This window comes from Pogoniulus pusillus, chromosome 16 (genome assembly GCF_015220805.1).
Source record: "Pogoniulus pusillus isolate bPogPus1 chromosome 16, bPogPus1.pri, whole genome shotgun sequence".
Classification (NCBI taxonomy): Eukaryota; Metazoa; Chordata; class Aves; order Piciformes; family Lybiidae; genus Pogoniulus; species Pogoniulus pusillus.
The window spans coordinates 9,057,106-9,077,061 of NC_087279.1; the positions used below are offsets into that span (position 1 = coordinate 9,057,106).

Below are 19,956 nucleotides of genomic sequence, written 5' to 3' on the forward strand. Positions count from 1 at the left end.
AATGTTTACTCTGATTTTCAACCTAAGGGCCAAATAAGAGGTTAACCAAAAACCCCACTTTGATTCACAGTATCACAGTATCACCAAGGTTGGAAGAGACCTCACAGATCATCAAGTCCAACCCTTTACCACAGAGCTCAAGGCTAGACCATGGCACCAAGTGCCACGTCCAATCCTGCCTTGAACAGCTCCAGGGACGGCGACTCCATTCTTCCTCTTCATTCTTTCCAAACACCTTCAATAGTGTTCGATTCACACAGAATCAGGCTCTGATACATTCTTAGGCAATAATAATCCCAGCTTTTAAGTAGTCCTAGAAGTTTGCTGGTTTGGTTTTTTTCCAAAGGTAGTTAAGTCAACTGACTGCACACTGACCTCAAATGGACTTAGCGATATTTGCAGAGACAGCCGACAAAGAGAATTGTAAAAGACAGCAACTCTGCATCACTGTAACTCAGATTAACTTGAGTTTGACCAGAAAAGAAGCTATTCCATTTGAAGAGAACAAAAGGGCCCACACTGGCAGGCCCTCTGTACTGACACCTAAAATGGAAAGCATTTGTTGAGGGGGAAGTGTACGAACGACGACTGTGCATTTATAACTTTAACTAGCTGATCAAAGCTGTTTCTAACTGATTTATTTTCCATTTACATAAGGAATTGCTACTAGCCTTTGAGGCACAGGGGTTTAGCCTGAGTTTGCAGGCAATGTTTCTGATAAAACAGAAGAATTTGTCCTCTTTATGCAGAACAGATAACTCTTTCAGGAAGACCTCCCAGCTTACTGCAGAAAGACACAGATCTGCACATACCTTTACATATGTCCACATGAATCCATCTCTCCTTGGTGCACAAAGCAGAGTTAGTTTTGTATGCTAACTGGATTATCAGTTACTATATGACTCAAACAGATGCAGCAAAGATGATGACTTTGATCAACCATGCATTACAAGCAGCTGCTTCGCTAATTAACGTCATTTACTGCAACTCACATGTTACAGATAATCCCATTTCCCACCATTAAAGTCATTTGCTGAAGTTCTCAAACTGAAAGCACTCATCTGGAGTAGGGTGCCTAGATCTAAAGAATTTCTATCTCATCTTTCAAAACAAACCAGTCTGAAATCCAGACTAATTTAAGCAATAAAAAAAGTACACTTTCTAGTTACATAAAACTTGGTTAAAATAGAAAGTTTTTAATCATAGAAGGGACCTCCAAAGATCATTTTGTCCAATTCCCCTGCTGGAGCAGATCACCTAGGGCAGGCCACACAACAATGCATCCAGGTAGGTTTAGAAAGTCTCCAGAGGAGACTCCACAACGCCTCTGGGTAGCATGCTCCAGGGCTCCAGCACCCTCACCATAAAGAAGTGCCTCTTCGTGTGGAGGTGAAGCCTCCTGTACCATGCCCCATTACTGAACATCACCGAAAAGGGCCTGGCACCTTTATCTTCATACCTGCCCTTCAGATGCTTAGAGGCATTGCTAAGATCCCCTCTTAGCCTTCTCAAGACTAAACAGCCCCTTGTGGTCAATACAGCATCTAACATCCAAGTTTCAGGGATCTCACATGCATACTAAAAACAAAGAGAAAAACCCAAACACCTCCAAAATTCCATCAGTTGCCAAAGTCTTGGAAAGGAACTCTAGTGAACAAATGCCTAGACAACCTCTGCAAGACTCAAAAAGGATAAGGACTACTGTAAAATCCTCATCACCCAAGTCTGCTTGTGTCCCTACATTTCATGAACAAAGACCCATCTAGGTCTATTTTTTAACAGAAATAACATAAACCTTAGTACACAGTAATTATATCAGTATCTCTTGACTCCTGTGAAGTATTACTACTGCCAAGGAAATCATCTTAGCCTCTTGCACACTGAATTGCTGCTGGTTCACAACAGGCATTTCTTCCTCAGCAAGAAAATTAATCAGCACAAAGATTCTAGAACGTGGGTCCAGCTAACAGCATTTAGACAAACACATGCTTGCACAAGACACTGAGTCTCTAAAGCCCATGATTCTGCCATTACAACCCATACAATGTCTTCCCCACATCAGCCATCTTCAAAACAGCCAAGTGGCACAGTGAAAGAGCCTCCTTTTATCCCAGTGCAATCTAACACCCTCAGAGCAAAACTGCAGCCACAGAAGTGAAAATTCCATTAGTGAAAAGGCCTACAAATTCTTCTTCAGCAAAGAAGCACACATACAGAGATATAAACACACAAATACTGCTAGCACACTACTACTGAAGCAACTGTGGTGACAAACTCCTTACGTGGGAACCACCTATCATGTAGAAACAGTATCAAAATATTGCCGCTGCGTGTGAAGGTTTCAAACACATTAATAGTTCCAGCTATCACTGGTGATTTAACCACACACATCTGTGGCACAGCCTCCTTCTCAGCACTTAGATCAAAACACCAATCCAGTTCTACCTTTCATGCTCTTCAAACATAAGGACTTTCTGGGTTGTTACAGCAATTTCTTGTTCTATGAACGCTTCCCAGAAGGATTTTTGGTTTTCAGTTGTTCACACAATTCTAGAGGTGTTTGCTGTAACATGCAGTCAGCAACACCTCTTTGTTCCCAGGGATAACAGCAGCTTTCACAGAACTCTCTCCTGCTTAATTTCTTCATTTCACTCCAGATGAGGCTCACTCCACTAGTTGGTTTCTGTCACCAAGGAGAACGCACTCCTGCATGACATACAGCTTTTAGTGCTGGCACATACCAGGAATTTCTTTTCCTATTCATTGACTCTCACTGTGCCTAAGAAATTATATCTACATTCTCCTTCAAGCAGAAATGACATTACACTGAAGGAACCCCATCCTTGTTTGCCAGCATCATGGATGCAAGTATCCACAACACATCAAACTTTTGCTTGAATTGATGTATAGAAGCAAATCACAAGTGCAAGCAGATAGATACGAAGTGAAAGCAAAAGAATTAATCATCACACTTCAGAGTTTTAAGTGGAATCTTCAATGCTGTTTTCATAGCACTAAAGAAGGATGTCTGCCCAGCTGGTTTGTATAGAAGGGTAAAAAAGGGAGCAGATTTGAGGAGAGAGGAGGAACCTGCACTCTGTTCAAGCAGAATACAGCTGACTCCCTAAAGGAGCCTTTAAGAGCAGCAGGTGAACCAGAACCTCCTATGAAGAAAGACTGAGAGAACTGGGGCTGTTCAGTTTTGAGAAGAGAAGGCTGAGGGGATCTGATCAATGCCTACAAACATCTGAGAGGTGGCCGTCAGGATGAAAGTGCCAGGCTCTTTTCAGTGGTGTTTAGTGGTAGAACAAGGAACAATGGCTACAAGCTAGGACACAGGAGATGCTCCCTCCGCAGGAGGAGACCCTTCCTAAAGCTTAGAATACAGCAGCATTGGAACAGGCTGCCCAGAGAGGCTGTGGAGTCTCCTTTTCTGGACACTTTCAAAACTCATCTGAGTGTGTTCCTGTGTGACCTGCAATAGGTGATCCTGCATTGGCAGGGACTTGATTATCTTCCAACCTCTAATATTCTGTGATTCTCTTATCTACCAGCAGCAAAATGTGACCTATGTGACTTAATAGTAGACTTGTTTCTTTGGTTTTCACACAAACTATTTAATTCAGAAGACTTCTATAAGAATGTCCAAGATTTTTTTGGTAGGACCAAAAACTTCACCCCAAATACTTAAAACAGTTTTATCCTATACTTCTTGGAAGTGCAACTAGAAGCACTTCTGCCACTTGTTAATATGGATTGTACACAACGTGAACGTAGACAAGACTCAGGATAATAGATTTTGGTTATTGGTTCAAAGATCTCAAGAAAAGTTTTTTTTCCTAATAAAAAATATTCCTATGTTTATTTTGACAATGACTACTACATAAAGCAAGCGCTGTAGTCACAGCACATCCTGCAATCATCTTGCCACTCAGTGGAATCAGACTTATTTATCAAGTTTGATGATAAAACCTTTTAATTATCCTTCCAGAATCCCAAATCTCAGAGGTTGGGTTTTCTACCATTAGCTTTTTTTTTCTGGACCTACAAAGAAAAGTAACCTTTGAAATCTTTTAAAGCTTTCTTAATGCTGAGCTATGATGAAATGTGCATGCACAAAGAAAGTTTTCACTGGAAATTATCACCTTCAAAGCAAACTAAATCACTGATGCAATCTAAGAGGTAGTGATATAGTGCTGAACCTTCCTCTTATGAAAACATCCTAGCTCCTTTAAACAAAACATGAGACTGAAACGACTGAGCCTGATCTCATATTACAGTTTAATCTATTAAATTGGTCTTGTTTCATTTTTTATTAGTAAGAAATCGAAAGTAATAAACAAGAAACAAGGTTAAACAGAACAAAACTGAGGTCAGGCACAACAACATGTACACAAGTACAACCATAAGGTCATGTTGCCATCTTGTTTTGAAGCTAGAAACCAGCCTCATCTTTTACCTTTTGGAACTCACTTTATATCATAACAGTAGAATCATAGAATAGAATCATAGAGTCAACCAGGTTGGAAGAGACCTCCAAGATCATCCAGTCCAACCTAACACCCAGCCCTATACAAGCAACCAGACCATGGCACTAAGTGACTCATCCAGGCTTTTCTTCAACACCTCCAGGGACGGTGACTCCACCACCTCCCTGGGCAGCCCATTCCAATGCCAATCATTCTCTCTGCCACCAACTTCCTCCTAACATCCAACCTAGACCTCACCTGGCACAACTTGAGACTGTGTCCCCTTCTTCTGGTGCTGGTTGTCTGGCAGAAGAGATGGACCCCCACCTGGCTACAGCCTCCCTTCAGGTAGTTGTAGACAGCAATGAGGTCACCCCTGAGCCTTTCAACTTTTTCCCCCCAGCAGCCTTTTTTTACACCCCCACCCCCCTCACCAAGCACTCAGCTCCTCATCCCTGTGAGAAGTCAGTATTATCCCAAAGGACCTTGGCATCTGCCACAGCAATCAACAGACACTGTAGGAGTCGAGTTCAGCAGATGTCAGCCTCTCCAAACCAGGTAATTCAGCAAAGTCAACATTTCATACACCTGGGTCAGTGCAATCCTAAGCACAATTCCAGGCTGGGTGACGAACTGCTGAGAGGAGCCCTGAGGAAAAGGACCTGAGGGTCTGGATTGATGAAAAGCTCAACATGAGCCTGCAGCGCGAGTGCAGCCCAGACAGCAACCGTGTCTTGGGCTGCAGCAAGAGAAGTGTGGCCAGCAGGGCAAGGCAGGGGATTCTGCCCCTTGGCTCTGCTCTCCTCAGACCCCATCTGGAGTACTGTGTGCAGCTCTGGAGTCCCCAACACGAGAAGGACATGGAACTGTTGGAGCCAGTCCAGAGGAGGGCCACAAAGATGCTCAGAGGGACAGCTCTGCTCTGAGGACAGGCTATGAGAGTTGGGGCTCTGCAGCTGCAGAAGAGAAGGCTTTGAGGAGACCTTATAGTATCCTTCCACTATGTGAAGGGGGCCTACAGGAAGGCTGGAGAGGGACTATTGACAAGGTCTTGCAATGACAGGACAAGGAGTACTGGGTTTAAACTGGAAGAGGGGAAATTTAAACTGGATGTTAGGAAGTTCTTTACAGTGAGGGTAGTGAGACACTGGAACAGGTTACCCAGGGAGGTTGTGGATGCTCCCTCCCTGGAGGTGTTCAAAACTAGGCTAGATGAGGCCTTCAGCAACCTATTATAGTGGGAGGTGTCCCTGCCAATGGCAGGGGGTTGGAACTGGATGATCTTCGAGGTCCCTTCCCACCTAAACCATTCTATGGCTCTATTAGGTTTGGGAGGTCAGAAAAAAGATACTTCTTGTATGAGAGAACTGCTTTCTTTTCAGATCTGCATAGAAAGAGCATCTACACTTGCACTCAGTTCTGAAACACCCTCTCAGAAAGTTACTGGGATGATGGCACTTTTGAGTGCTACAGATAAGGACACATCCACAATCACAAATGCTACTTGAAGGTTATTACTGGCTGTGCCAGGAACTTTGTCTTCTTCACACTCAGCCTCTCAAAGTAATTCTCTGCAGGAGCTTTCCAATGAGCATCACACTGCTGATCCTTTGCTTTATGACTTTATATCCAGTTTGAGATGACTTAGGAGTATGCTCATCTATTCTAATCATGCCTATTCCACAAAGAAACACCTGCTGAGTACAAAATGAAACAAATTAGCTTAAATCAGGAGTACAGAAGCCTAAAGGTTACTACAGCAATAAAGAAAGATGCACTGGGAGCCTGTCAGTGCCCAACTTCAACAATAAAGTACAAAGTGCCTGCAGAGGACACGCTGCTGCTACGCCTCATGAAACAAAACCAAGGCTCCCGACAGCCTTTGCTGTATCCTTCTGCTGCTCTGCTCTTCACCATGTGCCAGGTCACCCTTCAGAAGTGCATTATACATCACTTTGTTGATCCATTTCTTAATGAGCCTTATAACTTTCCTTCACTTTGAGCAGTGGATACAACTTCCTCGTACAGCTTTAAATATTTATGAGGATGCTGCACTTATTTAGCAGTCCAAGAAGAAGGATGAAGGACTGGAGATCAGCCCTGCAGAGGATTTGGGGGTGCCAGTGGACGACAAGCTGGACATGAGCAGGCACTGTACACTCCCAGTCCAGAGGCCAACCACCCCCTGGGCTGATACTCTGCAGTGTGGGCAGCAAGAAGAGAAGGATTCCTCCCATCTGCTGTGACACCTCCACCCCCTCTGCAGTACTGGAGCCAGTTCTGAAGTCCTCGGCACAGTAGAGATGTGGACCTGTTGGAGCAGGGCCAGAGGAGGCCACAGCAGTAGTGGGAAGGCTGGAAGCCCTCTTCTCTGAGGGCTAGGCTGTTGTGATCTAGGCTGAGAGTTGGGATTGTTCAGCCTGGAAAAGAGAAGGTTCTGGGGAGACCTTCTGGTGGCCTTTCAGTGCTTAAAGGAGTCAATCAGAAAGCTGGGAAGAGAGTTTTGAGCAGGATCTCTTATGAGAGTATGAGAGATGATGATTTGAACTAAAAGAGGGAGATTCAGACTAGAGAGAAGGAAGAAACATTTTACACTGAGGGTGGTAAAACCCTGGTATCTTCCAGGTTAGGTTGTTTGGGGCTCTGAGCAACTTGCTCTAGTTACAGATGTCCTTGCTGACTGCATGGGGCTGGACTATGCAACGCCTCTAAGTCACTTCCAACCCAAAGCAGTCTGAAATTCTATTAAAATCTTTTTTCTTAGAAGTCTCATAGTATAACCTGTCAGTAGAAGCAATTAAAGGTCAGTTTACATAAAATTATTTCCTGCAGGTGCTGCAGAACACAACTAAGACACCTAAAATATTTTATCTGAGGCTCTGATCATTTTAATCCCCTGATAAAAAACCCAAAGAAATGCATGCATTTTTAAATATGGTTTTTAATAACTCCTATAAGCAATGAGTGTGCATGATGCATTATAAACATCAATATGCAATTGAGATTCAAGATGAGAGAGAGATCAGATGGTGACTCATGCAAGGTCAGACTTAGAACAGTCATTACAAAAAGCTAGAAGATTGTCATTTTAATGGCTGACCCAAAACTGCCTTTGATACAGCTTCTGGAACCTGACTGGCTGATGGTGGACATGTGATGGGTTTGTTCTTCCTATCTAAAACAGGTGGCCACAGCTATTAGACACCAGGCATTTCACAGCTGGGGGTGGGAAGGAGGCTGAATGGAAATGATGAAAGTAGATGTATGCCTCTACTTGCAGAAGTTGGGACTATGTGCCTGATGTCCACAGAGAGAGGAAAGCTTCTCTTCTCCTGCCCTTACCACCTATACAAAGAGAGCACAGGTACTTAGAAGAAATGGGCAGAGACCAAGAAAAGCCACACGTTCAGATGTGATAACAGCAAAGCCAACACTGCTCATGCTCCTTCCCAGCAGCAGCAAAGCCACAACATTGCCACATCTCATGAATCTTCTACTCCCTTCAATCACAGATACAGAGGAAGGATAAAGACACCCAGGTCTTGCAGAAAATATAGGAAGGTTCTTCAAAACTTGGGAGCTCATTTTCAGCACTCTACTCCAGCAATCTGTTGACCAGTGAATCCCACCAGTACCGTCCCTCAAAAATGGTTAAGCAAGCACACCTTGGCAGCCCTGGTCTCTTAGGTTGCCCTGCCAGCTTGATCACTGATGGGTAGTCACCTGACAACCCTCAGACATCCCACACTGCTACCTAACACAGCTGAGGCTAAACTCACCCAGCTGACAGCCAGCCCTCCACTGCTTTAGGCACCACCAGTCTGCAGAAACCCCAGAAGCAGGCTCTTTAAAATCCAGTAACTCCTGAATGAAAGGTCCCTTTTGCTTGCACATATATATATATATTAAAGTTTAGAAATAAGGCTATGTAAGACAATAATGATCTATAAGAAATATAAACAAGGATTTGACCTTAGCCACCAACTTCTTGTTCAGAATCAGTGTATTTGTCAACAAAAGTTCATTAATGATTTCTTTCAACCAGACAGAGACACACTTGTGGTGAAAGTAGCTGCTGTAAAGTTGACAATCTTTACACCCTTTGCAAAGCTCAAACCAGTCTGCAGTTGATGCTGCCATGAATACCCTTCATTGCTCCCCCTCAGCTAGCTGGTCAAAAGCAAACCAGCTTTCCTCTGAGAAGTCAAGTTTAACTCAGCACAGATAAAGCTGTTTAATTAGCAGAAGCAGCGGTGCAATCAAGCAGGTAATGTGCATTCTGGACTAAGGTGTGAAGCTGTCCTCCCACTCACGGCGTCTGCAAAGTCTTATCACCTTCTTACACATTTTTTCCCTACACTCCACAAGGTGAGCAGCCTCATTCTCAGAAGTGTGATCATTATTCCAGGTAATATTGGCCTCATCATGTATTGCTTCCCTTCTTGTGACCCACAGCACAGCCAATTTATCCTCTCCCATTTTTTTGCAAGTTTTCCACCTGCTTGTAATTACCCTTTGCTGTCATCCAGCCAAGTCTAGAATCCTTCTGTAAAGGTTCTATATCCAAATCTGACTTCCTGGGTTTGTTTTCTTCCTCAGACACAAGCTTATACACAAACATATATTTTTTTCACTAAAGTCTCATCACATCTTTTAACACAGGTTGCAGTCTCTCTTAGCCACAGTTGTATAAAACCCCCAAGTCATCTACACCAATTCTATTAAACCCAGATTTCTGTAGTTCAAAGCATTCACAATGGGTAGGCTGGCTGAAGAGCTAAAGGTGATAAACCTATGTGACAGTCCATATGAATATTTCTATGGGCAACTACTATGTGGCACTATTAAGGACTGGATACAAAAAGCAACGCAGAGTGAAGTCACTACTTTAAGAACATATTGACACCATAAGGATCTTTAGCATCAATCTTTTGGAGTAACATGGTTTCAGCAAAACTGTGTGCAGTCTCGCAGTGCTCTTTAGTGCTTACAGAATGGCAAATAACCTCCACTAAAAACCAAACCAAAACAGCTCAAAATACAGTAAGGCTTTGTCTGTGCTCTGCCTCTATCTGGGGCTAAACGCGAGCGGTTGCTCTATCACCTAAAGAACCCTTCCCAACAGAGAAGGGGGAGCCAGGAAACAAGCAGGCCCAAAGGTTGGAGTGAAAACAGATTTAGTAAAACAACCAAACCAGTATCAATGCAAATGTAACATATATAAATTAATACTCAGCCCAGCAAATGCACAGCAGTCACAGTAAACACGTAGGCAGTCCTCAAGAGAAGGGAGAGGAGCAGGGTCAGCAGGAGCCTGAGTGAGAGCAAAAGCCCAAGCAGGAAATGCCTCATCATCAGCAACCTTCCCCCTTCATACTGAGCATGCCATTAATCATCTGAGGTCCACCTGTAGCCAACTCAACTCAGCTGTCCTGGCTGACTCCAAACTGCTAATGACCTCTGGAGATCATCTAGTCCAACCCCCCAGGCAAAGGTCGGGCACCCGCAGCAGGTTGCCAAAGATGACAACATCCAGGCAGGTTTGGAATCTCTCCAGAGAAGGAGAATCCACAATCTCTCTGGATAGCACCCTCACACCATCCTCTTGCCCTGTCAGCTATTGATCACCATTAAGATCCTCTCTCTCCATGCTCTGCAGATTGTGGTCCAGGCAGCTCCTGCCTTTGCCTACATCTCAACTTCCAACGATTCAGATGAAAACTTAGCATTTTGAAATCATCCTTGTGAGATGTTTCATCTGAAGCAAAAAATAAAGAGAAACCAAAGCAAAATCTTCACCACTGCTGCTCCATTTCAGAGAGTTTAAGGGACCTGTTGCTTTATTTGAAAGATTACAGAGTTACACCAAAGGCCAAGACCATTTTCCTTTAATAATTTGAGTCTCTTGAGCCTCTTAGCAAAAAGCTCAGCAGTTCTTAATTAGCATTAAAAGTAGCTTACTATATGTCCTTTCTTCCTCTATAAATCAGATATACTGATTAGTTTACACTTATTGCCTAAGGCACATATCTACAGCTGGCCATCTGGTCAGTCTTAAGAGTTTAGATCTTCCTAAAAATCAGTGTCCTTCCACCTCTGCACCACAGATGTCCCTCACCTTGACTTGCCTTCAAAACCTTCATCCCCTAAATGAGTGCCAAGGGATCCTTCCAACACTCCCCACATACCTTGTGCAATCACTACGAGCTCCATGTTTGCCCACACCTTGGGTTTCCATCCCATTTTACATTGTGGCTCTATGCTTTTCCTGCCAGATCCAGGCTGGCAGGAGCACTCTCCTTCTAGGCAGTGCCATCCCAGGGGACTAGAGAGCTCTGGCAAAGCAGTTGCCCTCATTTGTGCATTATTAAAATCTAAGTGACACCCTCTAAAACTGGAAACTTTGATTAGTGAAGGCTTATGCAGGAAAGCAATAAACACTGCAGGTATGAAATCAACATGTTGCTACCAAATAAGAGAAATTAGAATTCCAGTTCAATTTGAGTTAGGAAATACTTATTATTTAACCCAAACTGAAGCATCCTTCCTGACCAGAAAAGCTAAAAGGACTTTTCATTGCAGGATAGAAGCTGCTTAGTTGTTATCCCTGCATAAACCAACCACACACATTTTTAATTGAAATTTTTTTCTATCTTCTATATAAATGCAAAACCCCCCATCAAGAAACCCATTCTGCTCACTTCAGTCCATTTTTTTGTGTGGTGTAAAGCAGCACTTCTCTGCACTGTGACAAAACTGCTCATCTCAAAAACATTTATGATGAGCAATGTTTGCCCATAAATGATTCTGTAATTCTAAAAACACAAAGTTTGCTCTTCATATAGCATTTGGCCCAGCCATCTGGAGATTCCCTCTTGGGCCCATCACAAGATGACTAACTACTAAGCCATAAACATTGAAAGAAAGGCATAAATCTTGAGGGAGAGAAAAAAAGAAGAGCCCCCAACACAATACTGATGCTTAAAACAAAATTTGTGCTTAAAAATGCAAGAACAAAATGTTTCCACTTGAATCTTTTTATAGTTTCATCGCTACTGCCAAGGAGTCTTAGACTTCAGCTTTAAAGCACAAGACAGACAAAGCAATAATTAGTTTTCAGTATTGAAATAGCTTTCCAAATATTACACATAAGCTTTTAATAAAGCTAATAATCTGTATACACAGTGTTTTGGCACCTTGCTGCTGATGTACAGCCTCTAATCAATTGCTTGTTCAGCAGTGAATATCCTGATACACTTTGTATACAGCACAAAATGGTTATTTTCTGAGGTAATTAAATACATTTTAAAATAAACTAATCTCCATGAGAATTTTGGACACTTCATGCAGAGCAGTAGCTGGGAAATGAGAATTAAAAGAAAAGGTTAAGCAAGCTGCCCAGGTTTTAATTTAGCTCTGTGATTAGCCTCTTGGATGACCTTGAGCAAATTATTTTACTTCTTGCTTTCCTCCATTTGTAAAGGTATCAACAAAGATACCTAAAGCTGTAAAATAATGACTGAAGTCCATTACATAAAATCATCATTAAACCTAACAAGTGGTTCTCACAGCTTTCCCCTCCCCAACAGATCCATGAGGTATCTGTGAACCGGACACTTTTCCACTACACCTTTAAACCCTGTGTAACATTCTGCCCTAGATGTGTTAACTCAGAGAAGGGCTCTGGACACCAGCAGAGGTACTGAAAATGTCTGTTCAGTATGCAGCTGCAGATGGAAAGAGCATGACATTAAAATGCATAAAGGACAGGTCAGAAAATAAAATCAGCTTGCCCAGTGCCTTTACAATAAGAGTGCACAGGTCCATTTGAAGGAGCATTTGCACTGCAGGTCACCCCTTCTTTATGGTGACACTCTAGGAGGATAGATGATTTCAAAAGAGAATTGGTGAAAATGATTGCTAGCTATTTGCTTTCACCTTTGCACTGAAGAATCATTTATTGTATAAAGCAACTAAGAAAGCATTCCATGAGAACCAGCACCAACAAAGACCACTTGTCATGGGTTTGTCTCTGGTAGGTGACTATAAGCTTTAGTCTGTGTCCCTTTCTTTCCTACGCTCACCATCAAAGCAGGTATGCAGCTACTAACTGGTAGAAAGTCTCTAATATCAGCTTGTATTGCAGTCCTGCCTTCAGCAGAAGCCCTCAGAGGTCTCTTTTCATCTATGAAGCTGCAAGTTGCCAAAGAACCTGTGGGAAAAGAATTTCCTTTCACAGCTCCAACACAGTTTTGACTGAGTGTTACTGGAGAAGGGAGGATGGTTTGACACAGAGGCTGCATTCACTCTTTCCTTAGAAGTCAGATAAAACAATATGGTAAACACACACAAATTAGTACAGATAAGTTAATTTCCCCCTATCCTATGCTACAAAAGGAACTCCAAAAGGAGAATTTCAAAACTTGTAAAGCAGCAAACTTCTTGAGGCAAAAATTGACAGTGAGATCAAGAGTGAAAAATGAAAGCAAGAGACAAGCATTTATTTCTGTGTAGAATATCTCCTGATTCCATTAGTGACAATAATGATGTTGGTTGGACTTCAAGTATGAGTCAGTCTCTAATAGAAACAAAATGTCCTCTTGCTGTTAGAGGTAAGAGGCTGTATCCTTTGTTGATGGAAGAAGGCGCTTAGTGCTTCCTCTGGCCCTCGCTAAAACAAGGATCCTGAAGAATTAGTAGGATTTTGGTGCAATCCAGATGGAAATTCTTTTCTTTCTATTGAAACTGCAATCCAAAAGCAATACATGACATTTTTGATTTAAGACAAACACAATGCAGCTGAAACCAGTGTGAAAACAAATGACCAGAGTATCATCTTCCCTTCAGGATCAGCACAGATCAATGGAAATTGTTTCCTGGGAGGCCCCAAGAGATTTCTCTGGTGCTGTTTTTCTTGGGTTTGGTGAGCGTATCACGTCACAGCAGCTCTACAGACCTCACCTAGCAAAAGCTGTATGTCAGTGCATCACACTACAGAATGTCAGGGGCTGGAAGGGACCTCGGAAGATCATCCAGTCCAACCCCCCAGCCGGAGCAGGATCACCTATACCAGATCACACTGGAATGCATACAGTCAGGTCATGAATATCTCCAGGAGAAGAGAGGGAGACTCCACAACCCTCCTGGGCAGCCCATTCCAGGCAGGGTAGCCAGTGTGGCAGCCAGCAGACCACAAAAATTCATCTATTGCCAGTTCAAATCTTTCAATATATTTGGTTTTGGGGTTGCTTTTTTTTTTTCTTTTCCAAATTATCACCCCATTATAGCCTACATGGTCAAACTGCAGCACTTCAATACAGATCACTATGAATATGCGTGCTGCTAATGGTAAGGAACAAACTTATCTGCATGGATGATCAGAATACACATAGATACGCATTTCAAAACGTTCAGCTACAAAATTACTCGGGTTTTGGAGTGGAAAAGAAGCCAGTACAACAACAAAGTGTTCTTTTGAGAACGGCCATATACCCACGTCACATACTATGAGAAAATAATAAGTAAGCAGGCATGAGGAACCCTGCATGTGTGTGTGCATCTGCAGCTCTTTCCTACCTGGAATGCTGCTAATGGCATTCACCACTCGGAGGTTTAAATCTTTGCTGTTGCCGACAGGTTGTGTGATTCTGGGTGCTGCATTTCTAAACACACGGGATAGCTTCTGGTAGGAAAAATCCACCAGAACCAAACTTTCTCAGCCTATATTTAATGTATCAAGAGAAAAAATACGCATGGTAGAACATTAAACAAACAGATGTATCTGCAAGGCAGTGAGCAGTGTCCATGGATGCATCTCCATGACGTAGGCACAGAGGCTGGCTCAGGCTGGCAGATACAACAACCTTGTTTTGGTTGTGCTTTGGGTTTGTTGGTTTTGTTGTTGTTTTTTTTAACCAAAAAAACCAAACAGAGGGGAAAAAAAACCCAAAACCAAAACATAAAACCAAACCCAAAATGACACAGGAAAGATTATCTTAACATTAGAAATATATTCACTACAGATAAAGGCTTCTTAACATTCATAACAAATTCACTACAGACGAAGGCTTACATTTTTGTTTCAAGTCTTTTATTAAAGTGCCATTTCAAAGCAAATTGGCTCAAATCACAGAACTGTACAAGTCCATCTAGGAAGGCAGGCTATAAATTTGAGAAGCTGGTAATAAACTCCCAAACCCACAATCCATTACCGAATGATGTCAGGGTTACAACAATACATTTGTTTTACTCTGTATTATTTTAAGGCACTGTTACGACCTCAAACGTTGTAGTTAGCAACAGCAAATGAGATGATTCACAGCTTGACATGTAAACACACAGTATGGGGAGGCAAGTTGGGGCATGATGAACAGATCTACATCCTTTCTATCAAACACAGCATCCACCAGAGTCAGACGTGATAAACAGGTCTGCAAAAGCCATCACCCTCTTCTCCACAGCAGCCAGACAGAGGGACGGATGAGTTGATGTACAAGTTTTATGTTTTGTAAATCTTCTATGATGATAGTAGAAGCAAAACCAACCACCCCAGACAAAACCTGCGAATTGACTGAACAAATTCACAGGGTAAAACCGAGGGGCTGGTCCTAAGTATCCTGAAGGACCTTCACCGACGCTGCAACAGAAGCAGGGGGATCTGCTGGAAACAAACCAGCGCACAAACACGAAACTGACAAACGTTAAGGCTACAACCACAGGCAGTTCAGAAAAAAACATTCATGCCGAGGAGACTCAGACCATACCTGCCCCTACACAAGGCTCCTTCCTTTATTTCTCTAAAGAGCACAGCTTACGCTTTTTTTTTTTCAGGGCGGCAAGTGTGTTTTATTTAGTGTTTGGATGAACAAACAGCTGTCAATCCTAGCCAGGCGCTGCAGGCTTCGCTCCATCTTCCAGTCCGTAACGCTACGCTTCAGCCCCGCCGCTGCCGCCCCTGGGAGGCCGGGCAGCGCAGGAGGCTCAGCGCGACCAGCTGCTAGGGGAGGCTCAGACCGGCGACCTCTTTCCCGCCACCTCCCCCGGCACCAGCCCCGACCCGCCTCGGAGCCTCCCCATCTCCCCGGGGCGCGCCTCGCCGCCCCGATGTGAGCCCGCACCTGCCGGGGGAAAGGAGAGGGGGCCCGCGGGGACGTGGACCGCAGTGTGAGGACGGGGAAGGACGGGAGCAAGGAGGAGGAGGGCGCGGAGGGGCATGCGGAGGCGCGCAGGGCACCTACCAGTCCGTGTGCGGCTCGTCGATGACCAGGAGCAGCTTGAACTTTCTGCCGACAGCCGCGGAGACGGCGGAGGAGGCATCCACCAGCCCTGCCGAGGCCGCCGTCTGCTTCACGGCGTTGGAGAGGGAGCTGAAGAAGCTACTGCCTGTGGACTGCTGTGGCTGCGGCGGCGGTTGCTGCTGCTGGGGGGGAGCCGACTGCGGCGGCGGCTGCCGGCGCTCGGTAGCCGGGGAAGCAGAGGCAGGGGCCGGGGAGCCTGAGGAGGGAGGAGGAGGCGGCGGCGGCTGCTGCGGCTCTGGCCGCTGCAGGTCGGTCATGTAGCCATTGGGCAGGTTGGCGATGAAGCTGCTGTCCGAGAGCCTACGCCGCAGAAAGTTCATCATTTGGCCGGGGGAGAGAACGGCGAGCGCAGGCGGAGGGAGGGCGCGGAGCCGAGCGGCGGGCGCTGCGGTCCGCAGGCGGGCTCGGTCGCAGCCTCACTGCCGGCCACGGCGGGAAGGCGCCGCCTTCCCATCAGCGGCGGCGCGGCTGCCACTCCCGCCCGCCTCCAGGGGGCGCCAATAGGAGCAGAGCGGCTGCTGCGCCGCCCGGCGGGAAGCTCGGCCAAGCATCAGCTCTGCTGCTCAGGGACGGCCCCGGGCCCGCTGCTCCCCGCCGTGACGAAGGGCGAAAGCATCCTGGCCTCAATCGGCAGTAGTGTAACCAGCAGGACCAGGGCAGTGATTGTCCCCTGTACTGGGCACTGATGAGCCCACACCTCGAGTACTGCGTTCACTTTTGAGCCACTCACTCCAAGAAAGACATTGAGGGTCTGGAGCAGAGGTCTGAGGAGCGGCTGAGGGAAGTGGAGGTGTTCAGTCTGGAGAGGAGGAGACCGAGGGGAGACCTTGCCTTCTACAACTCCCTGAAAGGAGGTTGGAGCCAGGTGGGGTTGGTCTCTTCTCCTAAGAAACAAGTGACGAGAGGAGATGGCCAGAAATTGCACCGGGGGAAGTTTAGATTGGACACCAGAAGAAACTTGTTTCCCTGAAGGGGCTCTCACGCCCAGGAACAGGCTGCCCAGGAAGGTGGTTGCATCCCCATCCCTGGAGGTGTTTCAAAGACAGAGAAATGCGGTGCTGAGGGACATGGTTTAGCAACAGACTTGGTACGAGTTACAGAATGGTTGGATCTGATGATCCTAAAGGTCTTTTCCAATTAAAACACTTCTGTGTTTTCACCCTCAGTGCCTGGGGCACTTCCTGGGCAGTTAAGGATGTGCTGTGAACACTGAAGGCAGTGGTGGATGGCGCCTGGCATAGACAAGGTGGAGCTCCAAAGCCAGGCGATAAGGCTGTGCAAGCCTCAGCACCCATTACCAGTGTGAATTTTATTTAGAACCTACACGCTAAACGCCCTGATTTATCAACAAATAACACGGGGCGTGCAGCAAGCACAGGCAGCCCTGAAGGGCAGCTATTTATGGTTGTATTCAGTGCCTGACAGCGGATGGTGTTGCCATGAAGTTGAAGAGGAAGAAACTGCTGGGAGCAGCCCTGTACTGACTCACATCACTCTGGTAGGAACAGCAGCAATTTAAAAAATATTTATGACCGGTTCCAGCCCAAGAATTGTTGTTATTTTTCCCAGCAGCTGCCCTCAGTATAACCATTGCAGTGTGACACTGGGAGCAATTGCAACAGCTGAGACCAGCTCAAAGCTGGGATGCAGCTCTAAGAGGGGAACAGGCATTGCCATGCTTAAACACCTCAAAATATTAATGCAGCCTCTTACTAATAAACTCTGGTGGAGGTATTTTTATTGAAGAAAACCCCATTCAGTGAAGGTGGAGTGCTGCGTATCAGCAGGCAATTTTACACTGTCACAGAGAATCAGGGGTGCATTTTCATAGCTTTAAGAACCATAGGCTTTTGAGATCTCTTTCCCCTGAGTTTTGGAATAATCACTGTGTGTTTTAACATAAAATGCGTAGCTCAGCCTTTGTTGTATGACATAACACTTTTATCCAAGACACACATAGCTGCAAATCCTTTTGCAGTTCGTCTCTGCAGGCCATACTGCATGAAACAGGTGGGCCAAGATTATAAATGTGAAATTCATGCCACGATAGTTCTTTTACTAGTGGAAATTTGCTACAGCTTCCCTGATGCTAACACTATCACAGTTTAAAAGTTAAGATGTTCAAATGGCATAGGATTCTTTAATGAATCACTCAATTTGGAAACATTTCGTGACAGAAAATTAAATAGCAAAGCTATTAGAAGAGCTTACACTTTGAACATCACAGACAGACTGGGGGAAAAGCATTCACTCTGCTGAGCCACAACATAGGCCATGCACCAGCACAGCTTGTTGCACTAAGGGCATAGAAAATTTAAACAAGCAGAATCCCCCTGGGCTGTGGCTGCAGTTAGAATGTTCCTGTCACTTCACTAACCCGTGGCATGCCCTGTCAGAGAAGTTGTGGAACTGCCTTTGCATCCAGATACATTTAAGTCTAGCGGGATCTAGAGAGAATCATTTTCTCTCAGTAGTGTGAAGGTATCTCAGGGCTATTTGCATTTATAAGTCATGTGAATTAAATCACCCACAGTGTGACACAGAAGCAAGTCACTTGCAGGCAGGTACAATACTGCAGTTCACCATGGCAAGTGTACGTGGACCATTTTCACTGATACTACAAGTGCAAAGATGATAAAAATCATAAGGCTGAAAGATTATCTCGCTCCTCCTCATCTGAATAATTATCTCAACAATCCCCTCTCCCTATCTAAAAGGCTGGAGGCCAAAGTAAAGAAAAAAGGACTGCTTGTACTCTTCAAATGGAGTTTTTATGTGATACAAACTGTTTCATCATCTGTGTAGAGAGATTACTGAAAAATGCTCTTAACCAGTTTGGTACTGAAAAATGATATGTAGACGTTTTTAAAATTACTCTTCTAGATGGAAGGGTATAAAACACTCTCTGTTAGGGCAGCCCCCTTCTTACACAGACTCAGAACCTGCTTACATTACTGACAATAGTGAGTCCACCTCGCTGGGCCAAATTAAGCCCAGCAGAAAGAACTGTATTGCCTTCTGCTGGGCACGTTAACAAAAGTATTAACCAGGTCTCTGTTCTGAGGCTGAAACCTATCTCCACTGTCAGCTGTACTTTGTAACAAGAGCAAGGTACCTGTAGCAAACAAAAATGATGGAAGCCATCCTTAAGTCAGGATCCATCACTATAAAGTGAAATTAAATTAGGCTGCTCAGATTTCAGCTATTCTTGCTAGCGTAGTTGTGTGGAGTACTGGTGTTTTTTCAGCAGTGAAATCCACCTGCTAACTGTAGTGTACTTTCTTGTATGTTCTCAGTCCAGCCAAACAATGAATTTATTCTTAAACAGACTGATTCTAACTGTAACCGTGCCCCCATGCTGGACACTGGTGAGACCACACCTTGAGTAGTGGGTTCAGTTTTAGGGCCCTCATTCCAACAAAGACTTTAAGATGCTGGAGCATGTCTGGAGAAAGAAGGGCAGCAAGCTGGTGAAGGGTCTGGAGAACAGGTCTGAGAGAACTGAGCTTGTTTAGTCTGGAGAAAAGGAGGCTGAGGGCAGACCTCGTTGCTCTCTACAAGTGTCTGAAAGGAGGTTGGAGCCAGGTGGGGATTGGTCTTTTGTCCCAAGGAACAAGTGATAGGGTGAGAGGAAATGGCTTTAGGTTGCACCAGGGGAGGTTCAGATTGGATATCAGAAGAACTAAAAGTGTTCTCAAACCCTGGAACAGGCTCTCCCAGGTGGTACTTGATCCCTTGGGGTGTCTCAAAGACACAGAGATATGGTGCTGAGAGACATGGTTTAACTCCAGACTTGGCAGAGTTGGATAATGGTTAGATTCTGTGATCTTATAGGCCTTTTCCAACTGAAATGATTCTGTGACTTTGCTCTCAGTGCCCAGGGCAGAGCCTGAGCAACTGATTATAACTGTAATCATGGCCAACAGATACTGTTGGCCTTTTTGGCATCACCAGCTGTTAGATGTTTGAACGAGTAGCGGGAGGCTTGTTCACCAAGCCTGCACTTTCAGAAGAGGCTGTGGCTGTGTAGAATGCTAGAACAGAGGGGCCTTCCTAGTAGACATGCTTTATTCACTTTGAATGCACTGTCTCTGTGAGCATCTTAGAAATTTGTGCTTGGGGTCTTTCCATGGGATGAGGGTTTGGGGAGTTTCTTGTTTGACTTTTTTTCTTTACCACTAGGCTGACTA

The 19,956-nt window shown here is 44.7% G+C and overlaps 1 protein-coding gene across 2 annotated transcripts in view; it reads right to left on the minus strand.

Annotated features, from left to right (window-relative positions):
* SYN2 (synapsin II) overlaps positions 1-16,229 on the minus strand; it is a 197,614-nt gene extending 181,385 nt beyond the window's left edge. Inside the window, exon 1 of one of the 2 annotated variants that reach the window (XM_064156345.1) lies at positions 15,707-16,229. In XM_064156345.1, coding sequence (XP_064012415.1) covers positions 15,707-16,089 — 383 coding nt within the window. In that variant the 5' untranslated portion in view covers positions 16,090-16,229. The remainder of the gene's footprint in view (positions 1-15,706) is intronic. The other variant, XM_064156344.1, reaches the window with a different exon arrangement.
* Positions 16,230-19,956: the final 3,727 nt, after the last annotated feature.